The sequence below is a fragment of the Schistocerca nitens genome, chromosome 3, assembly GCF_023898315.1.
Source record: "Schistocerca nitens isolate TAMUIC-IGC-003100 chromosome 3, iqSchNite1.1, whole genome shotgun sequence".
NCBI classification, from domain to species: domain Eukaryota; kingdom Metazoa; phylum Arthropoda; class Insecta; order Orthoptera; family Acrididae; genus Schistocerca; species Schistocerca nitens.
Genome location: NC_064616.1, coordinates 294934473 through 294954980, shown reverse-complemented (window position 1 = coordinate 294954980; position 20508 = coordinate 294934473). Strand labels below are relative to the sequence as shown.

At 38.1% G+C, this 20508-nt stretch overlaps 1 protein-coding gene across 1 annotated transcript in view; it reads right to left on the bottom strand.

The window, feature by feature from the left end:
- LOC126249194 (KICSTOR complex protein SZT2-like) overlaps positions 1 to 20508 on the bottom strand; it is a 706154-nt gene that overhangs the window by 624802 nt on the left and 60844 nt on the right. Inside the window, exons 6-8 of the mRNA XM_049950848.1 lie at positions 9937 to 10074; positions 4827 to 4989; positions 816 to 1036 (exon numbers count right to left, since the gene is read on the bottom strand). Coding sequence (XP_049806805.1) covers positions 816 to 1036; positions 4827 to 4989; positions 9937 to 10074 — 522 coding nt within the window. The remainder of the gene's footprint in view (positions 1 to 815; positions 1037 to 4826; positions 4990 to 9936; positions 10075 to 20508) is intronic.

Genomic DNA, 20508 nt, shown 5'->3' with positions numbered 1-20508 from the left:
CACCGGCAATGGAGGGTGAAGCTTTGACAATGCCAGCCACTCGTGCTGGTGAAACGTCAGAAAAATCATTAGATGAACGTCGGCCGAAGAACCCGAGACAGAAGCCAATAGGCAGTTTGTCAACAAGTGGCCACGAAAGCCTTAACAATTTTGTATCACTTAAAATAGTTTTGGTATAGGATATAAAGTATTCTACATCAAACTGATGAATTTTATATCCCTTTTCTGCAGAGACAGACCATTCAGGAGAAGACATTGCCTTCCTACCTTCTCTGCCTCAGGTGCAAATGGACTGATGCATTTAAAGTTTTTGTAAGTAATCAATGATGATTTTTTTTTCTTGTTAGGACCACCGGTAATAATTATATCCTTGCATACTGATTTAATATTTAAAAAGTCACTTTCAAAAGAGGCTATCCCATCCATCTTTACTGATTTCTAGACGACAATAACTAGGCGCCTTCTGAACTCTTTCACCATAGACTTTTGATTTCAGTTACAATTCTAACTATTCATGTTCAGTGGATTTGGTTCTGCCAAAGTATCTGCAAAACACTCCAAAAGGACTGTATACAAAATCTCGTTTTACTATTTGAAAGGAATATTTCTCCACTCCTCAGATTAAGCATTCTGAAAAATTCCAATTCAGTGACAGCTACAAAGAAAGGTTCTTTAATAGGCTCCTTGCACAGATGAGGCACATGTGACATCTTAATTTGGGGTCAGTTTGTTACAAAATTTTTAACAACAGTGTATGGTTCTTGGAGACTGTTTTCAAATATTATCCACTACTCCTTCAATTAAAATGAACTTACATAATCAGATACATTGTTCATACAAACACCGTGTGTAGCTTCTGCAATAAATTTCATGATGTCCACATCAGGAACCATTCCTGTACAACACTCTGGATGGAACAATGATCCCACATGAAGAAAAGAACATTGTATTGTATTTGTACGTAGCTGATTCATGAGAGAATCAAAGACATGTGCATCAGGTACTGCTATAATTCCATCCGTAAGAATGACAATATCTGTGGGAAATAAAAAAATGTACATTACCATCATATATTAAATACAAAAACTATATAAGGAAGATAATAGTTAGATGTGCTTGCATGTTGGGATCAGCAGAAATTGTATTTAACACAAAGTTGCACTTGGGCTGTTTATTAGAAATGAGGCAAATTGCAGAACTGTGGGAAAGGATACACATGAATAATAAAATAATACATGTTGTTACAACTTAATGTAGTATCAGGAGAGGCATCATTAAGGCATAACAGTCGCGATGCGGAACATTGTTCTGAAAAATTTGTTCACTCTTTGAATTTTTAAAAAATTGCAATTTATATCTAATGAACATCCCCCACCCCCTCCTGCACCTTCACCACCAGCCCACTTTGCTGTACACATGGTAGGTGGATTCTTCTCTCTGCAACTTCCTCTGTATTTCCATAATAACTTAACTACTATCCTGAATTATTTAAATTACTTTCTTTTTTCCCCAAAGAAAAATCACTACAAAAAGCAGAACTATCTTCACACTGGAAAGATACATTTTTAAACTCTCATTATGTATGTTCAAAGGCTGTGCAGGTACTTATGATGTAAACGGAATGAGAAATGGAAATTCTAGACTAGGGACAGGGGTGAGGTGACTAAGAGTTGAAGTGATAAATAAATGAAGTCAGAGGTTACAATGGGAAAATGATTACAGAAGGATGGGATGAAAAAATTATTCTTTACTTTCTACCAGTTTTCATAATAGTGACCATCTTCACAGGAAGGAAGGAAGTTGTACAAACTTATGAATAAGTTCTTTGTTATACTCATATCAACAGTGGTCAGTCCTTGTGTTACCACCTTAATGATCATCTGTTTAACCACAGTGAAGCCAATTTTATGCTGGTACCAAAATCACAGCCTGTTATATGTGTTTCTGTAAAGATACATTTCAACTTATCCAATGGAAAGTTTAATTGCATATCCATCTACTGTACAGCATTTTTCTTCCTGTGCAGATGGTCGTTATGACTCAAACTGGCAGAAAATAATGACTAAATTTGTACAGCTGATGCCAAACATGCAATTCTTCAAATATTGGAAAACCCAAAAAAGAAATGGCCACGCACTTGACATAAGCAAAGAAATCCATCGAACAAGAATAATTTCTCACAATAATGTGAAATAGCAACTTAATATTGAAAATCAGCATATTCACTAATTCCAACTACTCACTGTCTATTTTTGACTTTATGAAAAAAAAGTTGGCTATCTGCTTCTGCACTTATTTCCTGGCTCTTCCATTTATCATTATTGTATATATTATCACACTATTTTTCCATTTATCAATTTCCTGTTTTCCTGAAGTAAGCAGACAAATCCATTATAGCTTCTTTTGTTTCTTATTTCTACTCATACCCGCATTCTTTATTTGCTACCCATTTTTGCTCTAATTCTAAATAGACATCTGAACAATTCAGTGCTAAAATTTTTTAAATATATTTCACACAGTAATCACTTTCAACCATACACAATTTTGAGGGGTGAAGATAATGATAACTTTAAATCTTCCTGTTGAACAACAGTTCCTCCAGCCTCAAACTTTTGCCCTTAATAAATATAACGATCCTTTTGGGTTTCCCTGATACTTCCTTCATTTCCAGAACACATTTTCAATAAATATTAATTACTTCTGCAATGACTATGCTGATGACTTCACGTCACTTGTCAAAATTTTCTAAGAGAATGACAAACACATTCTCCTTGATATTAAATTTGTAACATGCCACATTCCTCATTCCCTATTTATCTATATCTATGCAATCCGCATTTAACTGTTAGGCAGAAGATTTATAGAAGCACTTTCAAGCTATTTCTCAACTGTTCCACTCTCAAATAGCATGTAGGAAAAATGAACACCTAACTATTTCTGTGCAAGCTTTGATTTCTCTTATTTTATCTCCCTATGTAAGTAAGAACTTATAAAATATTTTTGCATTTACAGGAGAAAGTTGGTGATCATGGTTTCGTGAACAGATCTCACCACAGCTAGAAATGTCTTTGTTTTAATGATTGTCATCACAACTTATTTATCATACCTGTGATACTCTCTCCCCTATTTTGTAATAACACGAAATGAGCTGCCTTCATTTGAACTTTTTTGATGGCCTCTGAGAACTCTACCTGGTAAGGATCCCACACTGCAGAGTAATACTCCAGAAAGGACAGACGAGTACTGTACAGGCAGTCTCTTTTGTGATATACTGCGTGTGGAAATTTAATGGATTTTCTTAGAACGTATATGGAGGACCTTTATGGTTAATTGATACTTTTTGCACCATGCAGATGTGTCATCTAAATCATTTTGGAATCATTTTTGATCTTCTGATTAAAATTTCTGCTTGAATGTTTACTATGAAGGATTGGAGCTCACCTCAGAGAATGTGTATTTTGTTCTCGTAATTCTTCAGTTATAGTAATTAGATTTAAGAGCTTTACGAAAAATGAATGAATGCTTACTTCAGTCTGTATTAATTAGTATCAAATAGATACTCTCATCAGCTAACCTGCAAAACTATTCCTGTTGGCACAGCAGGTATACTGAAAGCCAAAAATACTATTATAGACCCATACAATATGAATAAAAACATCCAAGTCATATGGAGAACACAAAACTCAGTAGAAAAGGTATTTAAAAGTTATAGTAGTAGTAGTAGTAGTAGTTGTTGTTGTTGTTCTTGTTCTTGTTGTTGTTGATGATGATGATGATGATGACAATGATCATTAAAGAACTCTCAAGAGCATTGTTATCTGTGCCCTGTCTTGATGCTGTTTCAGATTGAGCCATTCCATATCTTCCCTCAGATCATTTGGAGGTCTACATATCAACATGAACTAGTTTCCACACACCAGTAGTTTTTTTATAACAGTCTTTCCCTGACCCAGATAGCAGACCACCCTCCCTCCTCTGACCCCATCAATTCCTGCCACCACCAGTATGGCCTGTCCTAGCAATGTCTCAGGTTGGAGGCAATTCACATGATTCCCTTTCAATACTGGGAGATTAATAGTGAAGGTACAGTGACATTATAAATGGTAAAAGTTACATAGAATATGTAGCTAGAGAATCGAAAAATAATCTATGTGCATTCGGCAGGGACAAATGAACAACTTATCCCATTACAACTCCACAAGGCACGAAACCACTCTTAAAATCTTGCCCTTTAATATGTATATATGTGAGTGGTCACTGACAAAATGCCATTGATAAGACAACTTTTAATTTATTAAAATCTCCTAGTTGTTGGAGGAGAGGTCCAGATGGCATATTTATAAAACATACATATATTTGTAGCAATTAACTTAAAGTAATACACCACACATGTTTACAAAGCATGAAATGCTGACCCAGAGTATTTGGACACACAATTAATGTAACAGTTCCACACAAAAGAAAACAAATAAATTTATGTGTATTACAGTTCAAGGCGTTTCTACACACCAAATTATTAATATAGGTAAAATCACATAAAACAATCAAATTACTGCACTGTCAAACATGCCAAGTCTATGTCTTATGAACAACAGCATCTGATGAAAAACAAAGGACTTCATTAGCAACAAACAAGACATAAATAAATGGGTGTTTGTCCTAAAGCAACTAAGATGCCTTTCTGTAATATTATGAAATTTGAACCTGAATCTGGTCTAAGAAACTCTCTAGGAAGACATAATTAACTTTCAAAGAAAAAAGAAAAGAAAACAATGGCTTCAACTGTAAAAGAAATGTATAACATATGATTTGGAAAACATACTTACTTGAAGAATTGGAGTCAGGAAGTAGCCTCAGTGCCAATATGGCATAACGTAACATGTTGATAAATCCCAAATCTGGACTAACCATAGGAATGTGAGCAGTTGGTGGCTGCATCATTTCACTGGTTTCCTCAAACAGTCCCCCAACAAGTTTTTCAGATTCAGCCTGTGTATTGAAAAATTTATTTTTTTGTTTAATTTCTTTCACAAATACAACAAAACTATGTGAAAACTATGATAGTGATTCCTTCATATGAGCAGCATCTACCAAACTTATTTTATAAGGATGACATAGTGAAATAGTCTCCAAACTCTTAACTGAATGCTAAAAATATCTAATGTTTCATTGTGCTCTTTGATTTATCACATAATGATGGTTCTTGAGAAATAGATCAATTCAGATCATAGTGGTAGTCTTATGACAGAATGATGATTAAAAATAAGTCAGTTATAGTTAAATATCAGTTATGGCCGTGCCTAGCAAATTTTAGACAATTCTGTAGTAATGTGGGGAGGTAGTAATTAACATGAATTATTCCTGAAATAGATAGTTATGAAAAAATGCCATGATGATCAAACAAAGAATCTGCAGTAGTTCATCACAGTGGTATTAAACATTCCAATTTTAGATGGTATGGTGCAAGATTCAGGTAAAGAACTGGTACTTGCAAATGACGTACAAAATCCAGAAATAAAAAATTGATATCTACAGTAATCTGTTAGAAACTGAATTTGGCATGAAAAATACATATGGGTATAGAATTATACTGCTGCAGAAAAGAATAGAATTATACTGCTGGAGAAAAGAAGTATTTATGCTGCAGTTCTGTTGTCCAGACTAAAATCACCTCTGGATGAGAATGGTGATGGCATCTGAGGCAGTATATCAAGGTAGGATGGCTTCAAGGTAGTTTCTATGAGTGACAAGGAGAGGAACATCTCTGTTACTATAACTTGGTACTTTACATGGCACATTCACCTTTATGAAGGTACATTATGTCCAGGGGACATGGCATTTACGTACTTTCCAATTCAATAAACTTTACCAACAGCCGCATAGTTTAGGATATTTTATTTTATTTTGAACACAACCAGTTTTGGCAATTCATTTAGCCATCTTCAGGCCCCTGCATAATAAAGGAGTGTACATGTAGTAATATAAGGGTGTACAAATCAAGTTTACAAGTGACAGGTAATCATAATCAGGCTTAAACTTAAAAAATATGGAAGTATTACTGTTAAATCAAATCTATGTGCCTGAAGATGGCAAAATGAAGTGCCAAAACTGGTTGCGTTCAAAATAAAATAAAATAAAATAAAATATCCTAAAGTAAACGGCTGTTGGTAAAGTTTATTGACTTGAAAAATTTATGAAGATATTCCAGTGTAGTTGGTACCAATATTGTTGTTTATGCTGTTCAACAACTATGGGTAGCAATGGAAATAAAGATGATCATACTGATGCAGATATTGAAGCGAGGATGATGTATAACTTGTACGACTGCCACACCCCACACCTGCATGTGTTAGTATTTATTAATTTTTATGATGAGCCTCTGTTGCAACAAGTTTCTAGACAAGATTTTAAAAAAAACCTTGCCAAAAATCTAATTCAGCTGACCTTCTCCCAAATTTCAGACAGTTATCTTTTATATCCTTTCTGTTATGCCTGCAACCACACCATTTACAAAGTAACCTACCAATGAAGAACAGTACGAGCATTTAGAGACTTACTTAGAAGCTAATTCTCCCCATACATGTACCAAAAATTTGCCAGGATAAACAAATAAATAAAACTAAACAAAATATTATTATTGGCTTTGATGAAATTATACACCACCTCCACACTTCACACCTTTGGCCACCATCCCTCTGCATTTCCTGTCCCTGTATCCAATAAAATTAGAAAACAGTGTGACCAACACTTCAAAACAAAATCAAACTTTTCATTACTAAAAATATCCAGGACTATGTTGATGTGATAACCACTGAACACAAGACGGAGGTCTACCCATACACAGACACTTTGATTTTGTTAACAAAAACTCATCATCACTGATGAATGTGTTCTATAGCATGAAAATCGGGTTGCTCTTTCAACAACTCTGTCACTTGGCTCACACCCCAAGACATTACTGGTTTACAATACTGCAAACTTTTGTTTTCATTATAAAACACATCTTCCTCCAGCATGTACAATATATGACCAAATCATCATCCCTTAACTAACTTGTCGTCCCCTCCTAATATGAGGGTATTTCGGAAAGTAAAGATACACCGTATGCCAGAGGAACAGAAGAGTTTTGGCGAGCAAGTTGGCAACGCTGGTGTTAACCTTGAACCGTTAGCTTTCTCCTCGCAGTCGTTCGGCAGTTGAACGTTGCTTCTGGTTGGAGTAGGTCCTGTTTAAAATGGCTGCGCCGATTCAGAATCCCACCAAATGCAAAGTGTGCTCCATCATATGTTTTCTTTATGCAAAAGGTCAGTGACCAGCGGACATTCACAAAGAAATTGTTTCTGTTTATGGGAACATTATGAATCGACAAAATGTAACAAAATAGTGTCGTCATTTCTCTGAAGGTAGGACCGATGTTCATGACAAACAAAGAACAGGTCGGCCATCTGTGATCTCTGATGTCCTTCAGAGAACGGAGGAAGCAATTTGTGCGAATAGACGTCTCACATTGAACAAATTGCATCAGATCATACCGGACGTGTCGATGACAACTCTTTATGACGTTGTGACTGTCAAGTTAGGGTACAGGAAATTGTGTGCGCGCTGGGTTCCAAAACTGTTAACGGAAGAAGACAAAAAGAAAAGGATGGGCTTTGCACTCGACTTCCTCACACGCTATGCTGAAGCAGGTGATGAGTTCCTTGATCACATTGTGGCAGGTGACAAGACATGCGTTTATCACCATACACCTGAATCCAAGCAACAATCAATGCAATGGCGCCATTCGAATTCACCAAAAGCCAAGAAATGCAAAACGTCGATTTCAGTGAAGAAAATCATGGCTTCTGTTTTTTGGGACAGACAAGGCATTTTTCTGTTGGAATTCATACCTCCTGGAATGACAATTAATGCTACTAAATACTGCCAGACTTTGAAATGTCTTCAAAGGGCAATTCAAAACAAACGCACGGGAATGCTGACAAGTGGAGTCCGCTTGCTTCATGACAACACTTGGCCTCACACAGCACTCGTAACCAAAGCACTACCCAAACAATTCAAATGGGACGTATTGGACCATCCGCCATACAGCCCGGACCTTGTGCCCACCGACTTACGTGTCTTCCGTTACCTGAAGTCAAATCTTGGTGGAAAATCATTCCACGATGATGAAGAGATCAAAGATGAAGTTGGAATGTGGTTCCAACAACAGGCGGCAACCTTCTATGACTGTGGGATACAAAAGCTTGTGCACCGACTTAACAAATATTTGGATAACGGGGGTGATTATGTTGAAAAATAACAAATAATCCAGTTAATAAGACGTAACTGACATTTTCTAAATAAATGTTCTATTGAAGGACTGCAAGCCCTTGTATCTTTACTTTTCGAAATGCCCTCGTACTTTTACTTTCCACAATCATTTTCTTGCTACCGTGCTTCAATACATTCACCCACATTTGGGCTTGTGGATTTTCTTTCTCTCCATTCTCTTATCTCCAAACCTATTACATCCTAGTATCCTATTTATTCTCAGTTTTATTTCTTTCTCAGTCACGTCCACAGCTTTCCAGACTAAGTATTAACCACGCAGAACATAGATTTGGGTTCAATGGAAGGCTATAGTCTTGTATGGCAATATTTATGCCATAACAGGTATGATGTGAAATCACATAAGAGGTATGCACCCATTTTTAAGTAATTTGATGGTTGTATCAGTGCTGTAATTGACACTATAAAAAGTATGTCCAAGTCACAGGGTGTGTGGTGACTACTTCCTCTAATAATGAGTTTCGATTTATACAGCATCAGATCACTAAAGATTAAGGAGAATACGTCATTCAAAGGAATGGGGCCATATATTTTACTGAAAAAACACAAAATTTTCATATTGTCTTATACATAAGACACATGACTCCATACCTGTGTGTGACATGTTATCCTTAACTTTGATTAATCTGATGATGTATAAATCAAAACACATCTCTACAGAAAGTAGCCACCACACAACCTTTGACTTACATGTATTTTTATAGCATCCATTATAGCACTGATACGATCCTCAAAATATTTATGCCAATAAATATTAAGCATTAACTTACTTGGTTAAGGATTTGGAAGGGGCTCAGCCATTGCATTGAAGGTACACTCTCAGTGTTTCTCTAGAATTACTTAAGGACATTGGAGAAATTTTAAACTGGGTTTGCTTGATATGGATTTGAATTCCACTCCTTAAATATTAAACCAGTGTCATCTCTTCATTTCTGTCTGAAGAAATTCATGCTTTGAGAAGATTGCAATTTTATGTTTATTTCTGAGTGCTCCTCGTGGTCAGCCCACAGTCATGTGTACAACTCAATTGCATACTGTATATCATTATTAAAAATGAAACAATAAATACTGCACATCATTATAAATGAATCTACAAAGTAAATGTAAAAATAATTGCCATTTGGTACTGATAGGTGGTGAAGAGAGACATGGAGTGTGTTGTGGAAAAGAAATTATATTAGTTTGAAGTGTATGCATAAAGAAGATAGCACAAAAGTTCATTATCATGTTAGATGTAAGAAAACGGTACTGCTAACATATGAATCACACAGTTTCTTATTCTACAGAAAAAAATCAGTATGAGGAAAGACAACCATTCACCATATAGAAACTGCAGGGGTAGTGCATTGGCATATAAAAAAGGGTCTTTCAGTAGCTCAACTATGAAACTTGCACTGTTGAACATGTCAATCACCCAAGGAAGGTAGTGAACCCAAGTTCAATAGCTGAGCTACAGTGATCAACAACCTCCTCCGATGCACCTTTACACTCACCATCCCCATACAATGAGCTGTTGCCTTCTCCTACAACATTTCTAAAACTTCTCACAAAAAATAAGCAAAAGGCAAAGTTGTTTCAGTTACTGATTCTAGTAACTACATTACATACTCTAATTGTTTCCACTCTTTCATATGCAATACCCGCTACTTCGGCCACAATGTTTTCTAGCTCCAGAAGCTGCTGTTGAACAGTTTTAAGAAATATTTCTAAATTTTCTTCAGTAATTTCCCAGCCTTGAACCAGCACCTGGAACAATTTTCAAAAATTTTTACTTGACTGTGCATGCACATCAACCATTATTCAACTATATATTTAAAATTAAGAATTTTTTCAGCTTGTCATATTTTCATATGACTGACTAGTTTTGTATGGACCAGCTGCATTATTCTTTGTTGTCAGAACTTTCCCAAGATTGCCATAAAGTGTGGGGCAACACTTACATTAAAAGATGTAAATCAACACTATCAATACAGTCACTCTACTTCATACAAGAAAAAAGATAAATGTGGTATGACACAAATTAACTAAAAAACTCAATGCTACATGCTCAAGTTGTAGTGTGCAGTATGGGTAAAAGATAATTGCATGTATTATACCTCTTGTAATCTATAATTAAATGAAAATACATAATTGAGCAATCATCTTATTGCAAATGAGAGGAGCAGGTTTCAAGTGCACTTTCATTAAGATAATGGTATTTTATAATACAACTTCCAAAACAGAAAAAGGGGAATATGATGGCATGGAGTTGACTATTACCCAAACAGGTTGATCACTGATGTGATTTCACAACACATCAGCAACTGCTGTCCATTAAGGACTTTCAGCTGTGACGGCCTGATATCCACAAATGACTGCTTCATTCTAATTTCTCTGATTTTGGTGACTGGGCAAGTGGCTGGAACCTGTATATAGTAGCAGGAAATGGTTGTAGTAGTTTTGAGAGTGATGTAAACAGTGATAGGCTTCACCCTGCAGGTCAGCTGTAGTTATCTGGCAAGCATAGGACTGACTACCTTTTCATTTGATGTCTTCTTGTGGAATAGTTGCTGAACACTCTTCTTCTTTCTTTATACTAGGAAACAACATATCCAGGGTGTGCATAATGAAAATCTACTGGTGTACTGTCCTACATTCTCCATGTGTGTATTTTTCTGTATGCTGATCAAACTGGTGAAGGAGATGGCTGTATCTGTGTCATCAAGAACCTTGACTCATGGTTGTAGCACAAGTCTGGTAGTTTCTAACACCGCTCCTCCATTATGGCCTGTTTTGAAGAGATCAGTATCCATGATCAGCAAATCTCTTCTGAATTAATAATGACACTTCACCGGAAGACTGGGTTTGAGATTGATCGCCGTTACTTTTGGCTGTACGAATTCAACACCAACAGATGTCAAAAAATCTTTTACCTCTAGCTACTTGTCATATTATCAATGCAAGATCTTGATGGTCTTCTACCATGACTGTCATCAGGACAATATTTGGAAATATGTTGAAAATCCTTCCTTGTACACTTTTCAAGTGCACTGCCTCAATTTGCTGTCACCATCTAATGAAGATCTTGTTGTGGTGACATCTTTTACACTGAAGAGTCAAAGAAAACTGGTACACCTGCCTAATATCGTGTAGGGCCCCCATGAGCATGCAGAAGTGACGCAACATGACATGGCATGGACTCTACTAATGTCTGAAGTAGTGCTGGAGGGTACTGACACCATGAATCCTGCAGGGTTCAGGGCTGTCCATAAATCTGTAGGAGTATGAGGGGGTGGAGATCTCTTCTGAACACCATGTTACAAGATGCTCAATAATATTCATGTCTGGGGAGTTTGGTGGCCAGCGGGAGTGTTTAAACTCAGAAGCGTGTTCCTGGAGCCACTCTGTAGCAATTCTGGACATGTGGGATGTCACATTGTCCTTGATGAAATTGTCAACGTCTGTCAGAATGCACAATGGACACGAATGGATGCAGGTGATCAGACAAGAAGCTTACATATGTGTCACCTGTCAAGAGTCGTATCTAGATGTCAGGGGTCCCATATCACTCCAACTGCACACGTCCCACACCATTACAGTGTCTCCATCTGCTTGAACGGTCCCTGCTGACATGCAGGATCCATGGATTCATGAGTTTGTCTCCATACCCGTACACGCCCATCCACTTGATACAATTTGAAAAGAAACTTGTCCAACCAGGCAACATATTTCCAGTCATCAAGAGCCCAATGTCAGCACTGATGATCACAGGTGAGGCATAAAGCTTTGTGTCATGCAGTCATCAGTGGGCCTTCAGTTCTGAAAGCTCATACTGATGATGTTTCGTTGAATGGTTCACACACTGACACTCGTTGATGGCCCAGCATTGAAATCTGCAGCAATTTACGGCAGGGTTGCACTTCTGTCACACTGAATGATTCCCTTCAGTTGCCGTTAGTCCTGTTCTTGCAGGATCATTTTCCAGCAGTGATGTTGGAGATTTGATGTTTTATTGGATTCTTAACACTTACAGTACACTCGTGACATGGTCGTATGGGAAAGTTCTTCATCGCTACCTCAGAGATGTTGTGTCCCATTGCTTGTGTGTCAACTATAGCACCATGTTCAAACTCACCTACATCTTGATAACCTGCCATTATAGCAGCAGTAACTGATCTAACAACTGCACCAGACACTGGTTGTCCCATATAGGCGTTGCCGACTGCAGCACCGTATTCTGCCTGTTTATACAGGGTGTTACAAAAAGGTACGGCCAAACTTTCAGGAAACATTCCTCACACACAAAGAAAGAAAATATGTTATGTGGGCATGTGTCCAGAAACGTTTACTTTCCATGTTAGAGCTCATTTTATTACTTCTCTTCAAATCACATTAATCATGGAATGGAAACACACAGCAACAGAACGTACCAGTGTGACTTCAAACACTTTGTTAAAGGAAATGTTCAAAATGTCCTCCGTTAGCGAGGATACATGCATCCACCCTCCGTCGCATGGAATCCCTGATGCGCTGATGCAGCCCTGGAGAATGGCGTATTGTATCACAGCTGTCCACAATACGAGCACGAAGAGTCTCTACATTTGGTACTGGGGTTGCGTAGACAAGAGCTTTCAAATGCCCCCATAAATGAAAGTCAAGAGGGTTGAGGTCAGGAGAGCGTGGAGGCCATGGAATTGGTCCGCCTCTACCAATCCATCGGTCACCGAATCTGTTGTTGAGAAGCGTACGAACACTTTGACTGAAATGTGCAGGAGCTCCATCATGCATGAACCACATGTTGTGTCGTACTTGTAAAGGCACATGTTCTAGCAGCACAGGTAGAGTATCGCGTATGAAATCATGATACGTGCTCCACTGAGCGTAGGTGGAAGAACATGGGGCCCAATCGAGACATCACCAACAATGCCTGCTCAAACGTTCACAGAAAATCTGTGTTGATGTCGTGATTTCACAATTGCGTGCGGATTCTCGTCAGCCCACACATGTTGATTGTGAAAATTTACAATTTGATCACGTTGGAATGAAGCCTCATCTGTAAAGAGAACATTTGCACTGAAATGAGGATTGACACATTGTTGGATGAACCATTCGCAGAAGTGTACCCATGGAGGCCAATCAGCTGCTGATAGTGCCTGCACACGCTGTACATGGTACGGAAACAACTGGTTCTCCATACAGTGCCGTGGTCAACGTTACCTTGTACAGCAGCAACTTCTCTGACGCTGACATTAGGGTTATCGTCAAGTCCACGAAGAATTGCCTCGTCCATTGCAGGTGTCCTCGTCGTTCTAGGTCTTTCCCAGTCGCGAGTCATAGACTGGAATGTTCCGTGCTCCCTAAGACGCCGATCAATTGCTTCGAACGTCTTCCTGTCAGGACACCTTCGCTCTGGAAATCTGTCTCGATACAAACGTACCGCGCCACGGCTATTCCCCCATGCTAATCCATACATCAAATGGGCATCTGCCAACTCCGCATTTGTAAACATTGCACTGACTGCAAAACCACGGTCGTGATGAACACTAACCTGTTGATGCTGCGTACTGATGTGCTTGATGCTAGTACTGTAGAGCAATGAGTCGCATGTCAACACAAGCACCGAAGTCAACATTACCTTCCTTCAATTGGGCCAACTGGCGGTGAATCGAGGAAGTACAGTACATACTGACGAAACTAAAATGAGCTCTAACATGGAAATTAAGCGTTTCCGGACACATGTCCACATAACATCTTTTCTTTATTTATGTGTGAGGAATGTTTCCTGAAAGTTTGGCCGTACCTTTTTGTAACACCCTGTATATCTCTGTATTTGAATACACATGCTTATAGCAGTTTCTTTGGCACTTCAGTGTGCATACGCTAATTGTCTCCTAATTTCCAAATGAAATTTTTTCCGGCCCTTGAACATTTCCACATTGTTGATGAATCACTCTTGGGTGGTAGCATTCAAGTAAAAGTAGACATTGGCAAGGTAGGTCGTGTCATCCCACCTGCTGTACTTAATGACACAGTCAAATCCCTTTAGCTATTTAGTCAGATCTTGGCCAGTGTCATCTGAAAACATTACTGGTAGCTGATGGGCATCTGACTCAACAAATATTTGGTATCCATTGGTACCTTGAAAATGCAGTCCACTGGAAGGATATACTTTTTGTATCTGTGGTCCTGCCCACGAAGTCAGCGGCATTTGCATTCCTTTGTCAGAGCTAAGGTGGTATCGACATATAACTTAGCCAGTGTAGCCACCAAACTATGTAACATAGAATCCATAATACAGTATCACTTGCAAGGAAATAGCCATCGACCGCAACTAACACTTCACACTGACAGCACATTTATTGAGTACACATGAAGCATACACAGATCTGTACTTCCTGCCTTAGCAGCAAGTGCTCCTGTTAATACATATAAAGAATGTTCTACCATATTACAGTATCCCAAAAATACTCCCTTTTTCAGAATAGTTCCAGGACAGTTTTTTAGTTTCTGTGTTTGAAATACTAAAGAGTAAGAAATGTTTGTGTGTTACCTGGAGCGTTTGTGTCCTTAAAATGACCTTGGTCATGTTTCCATGCAAACTCACTAGGTTGCTGGGTTGTTCTTAGCAACACACTGTTTGGGTTCTTGATGCAATAGTTACAGTTACACAATGGATGCCGATTGTGAGCAAAGAGTGATCATTAAGTTCCGCATTAAGCTCATGAAGATCGGGAAAATCTATACTGAAACATGGACAATGATTAAGCAAGCATATGCAGGCAAGCCGCTTTCATGAAATCGTGTTTTTGAGCGGCACAAAATGATTTGTGAAGGCAGAGATTCAGTGCAAGACGATCCCACAGCTGGTCACCTGTCTACAGCACAGACGTTGAGTGTGTAAGGCAGTTATTGCAAGAAGAGCGTCATGTAACTGTGCGTGCAATATTGGAAGAACTTAATTTGAATTGTGATGGTTGCCATAAGATTTTACACAAATATTTATGGAAATGGAAATTTAATGCAAAACTCATTCCTCACACACTAACAGATGAACAAAAAGAGGAAAGACAAAGAATTTCTATGGAACTACTGGATAGAGCCACATGTGATCCCACATTTCTGTGAAAGATTATGGCTGGGGATGAAAGTCTGTGCTACCAGTATGATCCTCACACAAAGTTTCAAAGTGCGGAATGGTGGATTCATGGAGTGCGGGATAGTGGATTCATGGATCACCAGACTCAAAATAGTAAAATGACTACCTTTGAGAATAAAGCCAATGCTGATTGCACTCTTCAGTTGTAAAGGATTAGTTCACGATAAGTATGTTCCTCCAGGTCAAACAGTGAACCAAATACTTTACATCAAAATCTTGAAGCGTTTCACAAAGCAATTTGGCATCGATGCCCTGACTTCTAGTATTCTCAGGACTGGTTCTTACTGCACGACAATGCAAGACCCCATAATGCTTTATCTGTTATCGAGTACCTGGCCAGAATTTCTGTAACTGTCATCCCAAATCTGCCATATTCAACCAACCTCTCGCAATTGTGATTCTTTTGTGTTTCCACAAGTGAAAAGGTGACTGAAACAAAAATTTCATCGAGATATCACAGACATCTATCACACTGTGACAAATGAGCTTACAAGCACTGCTGTGAACATTTTCCTGCTTGCTTCCAAGACCTCCAGAAACATTGGCAACTGTGTAGAGATAGTCAAGGGGACTACTTCGATGAAGAGCTAGATTCATTACTTGGTAAGTGCAATTTTCTATTTTCTTAAAAACCTGTCCTTGAACTTTTCTGACAAAGGGAGTATAAGTAAGTCCCAGAATCTTCAAGAAATCACAAATCTTAAAATGACAAATAACTACAGGAATCAACCATTGTCAGCAGCCGTCGACTATATCTGCTACATCACAGAGAATGACATTTTGCATGTAGCAATATTTTAAATGTAAAGCAAAAGTACAAAAATATAAAACTGTCAAGTTACAGCATAAAAATATAAAGCCGTTTTTCTCTTTATTTTATACCTTTACATTAGTTGCCTTGGTTAGGCATGCTTTTAGAAATACTATCTACAAAGAACATCAGTGTGCTCAAAATTAATTGAATAAGTCACAAAAGACAGAATAATGAGTTACAGGCATAAATACAACCTTCTAGCAGAGCACAGTTTGGTTTCCAATGTGGAAGAAGTACAATATTGTTCACTGCAGAGTTCACAAAAATGGTACTTGAGGATCTTGGCCATGATGACTGTTTCACAGACATAGTCTTAGACTTGGCCACAGTTCTTGACACTACTGACCATAAAATATCACTAAACAAACTAGAAGCACTAGGAGTAAGATGAATAGCAAATGAGTGGTTCCAGTCTTCCATGGAAAAATATGGTTAAAAAAAAACACCGACAGTTCACATATCTACTGATGATACACTTTTAACGAAACAAGTGTCAAACAAGAAACATATAGACACAGGTGTGCCTCAAGATAGTATACTCAGTCAAATTCTGCTCTTAATATACACAGCAATGACTTTCCAGGCAGTATAAGACACGGAGAAAAAGTTATCTTTGCTGATGACAGCGACGTCACTACCGCTGATAAAACATCAGAACTTCTAATGAAGGAGGCAACTGAAAGCATCAAGGAGGTTTACAAATGGACAGTAGGTAATAAATTAACATTGAATATACACAAAACAAACAACATACACTTCATCACCAAGAGGGAAAACAACTCCGTTCCATAAAGCAGAGATTACATAAAATTAAATGTCATGTGGCATTTTTAGCTGGGAAATTCTACAGGAGGGGTTCAACCACTAAATCCCAAAGGGTTGAACTGGACTCAAACCTGGGAGCTTTGTCTATCATACCAGCTCACATTCCTCTGCAGAGTGAAAAGTCATTCTGGATTATTATTATTATTATTATTATTATTATTATTATTATATTTTTAACTTTATCATCATTACAAAAACAATTTTCTCTCTGCACAGTGTAATGCTTTTTGTTTATTTATTTATTCTTTCATTCATTCATTCATTCAAGAATCATTTTTCAATGATATAGGATACAATAAAAAGTAAATAGCTCAAATGTACACACACATAGAATGCATAAATATGTTTTTACGACAGGGAGGGTTCAACCACTATATCCCAAAGGGTGTTCTTCCTCTGCATACATTGGTCCCTTTATTTGCAGTTATGAGAAAGCTGTGTTGTATGTGTATCTGCAAAGTGTAGGTGAGTGGAGTAGATGTGTGTATAGTGTAGTATTATGTTAGTGTTGTATGATGATGAGAGAAAGGAGAGGGTGAAACCCAGTGCTGACTCATAGCCTGACCTCTTGAACAGCATAACGGGAGCTGACAAGCATAACATCCCCATCCCATGGATGGATCACAATCAACAGTGTCATGTGTCCTCAATTCATGAGACACTGTGAAAAGGTTTGGTGGAATTTAATCCAGGGTATTGGCACAAAAACTGGTGATTTAGGAATTTTACATCACCAGCTCTCTTCTTGCCAGCCAAATACTGGCAATGAAAATTTCATTCACCAGGAGGCTTCAAACCAACTTACCTCAGAGTCCCATGCCACTGCATGGCATGCATTAGCAATCTCAGTCATACAGGCAAGTTAAGCACAGACAATACAGCTTCAGGTTGTGTGACAAACACAAAGTTCTTAGGGATGAAGACTGATTGTTACTTGAAATGAACACACAGAGCTATTGGTTCTACCATCGATTTGTAACAGCCAAGGTCTTTTGATAACATATTATTCCTACATACATGCAATTCTTAGCTATGGGGATTCTTTTCTGGGGAGTAAAGACACAAAATATGGGTAAAGATTTCAAACTTGAGGAAAAGGCCATAATAATGAAGACCTTCTTTCTTAATGATGAGTTACCCCACGACATTATTCTATTTGACATCGTTGTTGTTGTTGTTGTTGTGGTCTTCAGTCCTGAGACTGGTTTGATGCAGCTCTCCATGCTACTCTATACTGTGCAAGCTTCTTCATCTCCCAGTACCTACTGCAACCTACATCCTTCTGAATCTGCTTAGTGTATTCATCTCTTGGTCTCCCTCTATGAATTTTACCCTCCACACTGCCCTCCAATGCTAAATTTGTGATCCCTTGATGCCTCAAAACATGTCCTACCAACCGATCCCATCTTCTTGTCAAGTTGTGCCACAAACTTCTCTTCTCCCCAATCCTATTCAATACCTCCTCATTAGTTATGTGATCTACCCACCGTATCTTCAGCATTCTTCTGTAGCACCACATTTCGAAAGCTTCTATTCTCTTCTTGTCCAAACTGGTTATCGTCCATGTTTCACTTCCATACATGGCTACACTCCATACAAATACTTTCAGAAACGTTCCCACGCCCGGGTTCCCGGGTTCGATTCCCGGCGGGGTCAGGGATTTTCTCTGCCTCGTGATGGCTGGGTGTTGTGTGCTGTCCTTAGGTTAGTTAGGTTTAAGTAGTTCTAAGTTCTAGGGGACTTATAACCACAGCAGTTGAGTCCCATAGTGCTCAGAGCCATTTGAACCATTTGAACTTTCAGAAACGACTTCCTGACACTTAAATCTATACTCGACGTTAACAAATTTCTCTTCTTCAGAAACGATTTCCTTGCCATTGCCAGTCTACATTTTATACCCTCTCTACTTCGACTATCGTCAGTTATTTTGCTCCTTAAGTAGCAAAACTCCTTTACTACTTTGAGTGTCTCATTTCCTAATCTAATTCCCTCAGCATCACCCGATTTAATTTGACTACATTCCATTATCCTCGTTTTGCTTTTGTTGATGTTCATCTTATATCCTCCTTTCAAGACACTGTCCATTCCGTTCAACTGCTCTTTCAAGTCCTTTGCTGTCTCTGACAGAATTACAATGTCATCAGCAAACCTCAAAGTTTTTACTTCTTCTCCATGAATTTTAATACCTACTCCGAATTTTTCTTTTGTTTCCTTTACTGCTTGCTCAATATACAGATTGAATAACATTGGGGAGAGGCTACAACCCTGTCTCACTCCTTTCCCAACCACTGCTTCCCTTTCATGCCCCTCGACTCTTATAACTGCCATCTGGTTTCTGTACAAATTGTAAATAGCCTTTCGCTCCCTGTATTTTACCCCTGCCACCTTCAGAATTTGAAAGAGAGTATTCCAGTTAACGTTGTCAAAAGCTTTCTCTAAGTCTACAAATGCTAGAAACGTAGGTTTGCCTTTTCTTAATCTTTCGTCTAAGATAAGTCGTAAGGTTAGTATTGCCTCACGTGTTCCAACATTTCTACGGAATCCAAACTGATCTTCCCCGAGGTCCGCTTCTACCAGTTTTTCCATTCATCTGTAAAGAATTCGCGTTAGTATTTTGCAGCTGTGACTTATTAAACTGATAGTTCGGTAATTTTCACATCTGTCAACACCTGCTTTCTTTGGGATTGGAATTATTATATTCTTCTTGAAGTCTGTGGGTATTTCGCCTGTCTCATACATCTTGCTCACCAGATGGTAGAGTTTTGTCATGACTGGCTCTCCCAAGGCCATCAGTAGTTCTAATGGACATCATTGAATGAAAATATGTCAACTTACTGATCTGTCTCTCCTCAATATTTGCAGTGATTCTAAGTGCAAATGTGGCTGAACTAAGTTGTTTTAGGAGTTTAAAAAATCTTTTTTGAGTTTAAATTCTCATTGATATGGACACCTAAAAAGTTCGAAGTTTGCACTCTATTTATTATTTCTTCATCAATTGTTACACTTATCATTGGGGTAGTACCCTTAGGTGTGTAGAACTGGATGTCATATCTTTTTAAAATTGAGAGTGAGATCATTCACAGAAAATCAGTTAATGATAGTTTTAAGAACTTTGTTTACCATTTCTTCTGTTTCTATATGTATGCTTGGATCGATTACAATACTAGTGTCATCTGCTTGTTGTGATTAGACAGAAGAACGTTTACATATATGAGAAACAATAGTGGACCCATTCTTGAGCCTTGTGGAACCCCATAAATCATTTCTCCCTGGATAGAAGAATTATCCCTCCTTACATCTGGTTGAATTACTAAGCGCAACTTTCTGCATTTTTTTTAGTTAGAAATTACATTATCAATTGGTTGGCCATGCCATCAATCCCATAAAACTTGGTTTATCTCAGAGA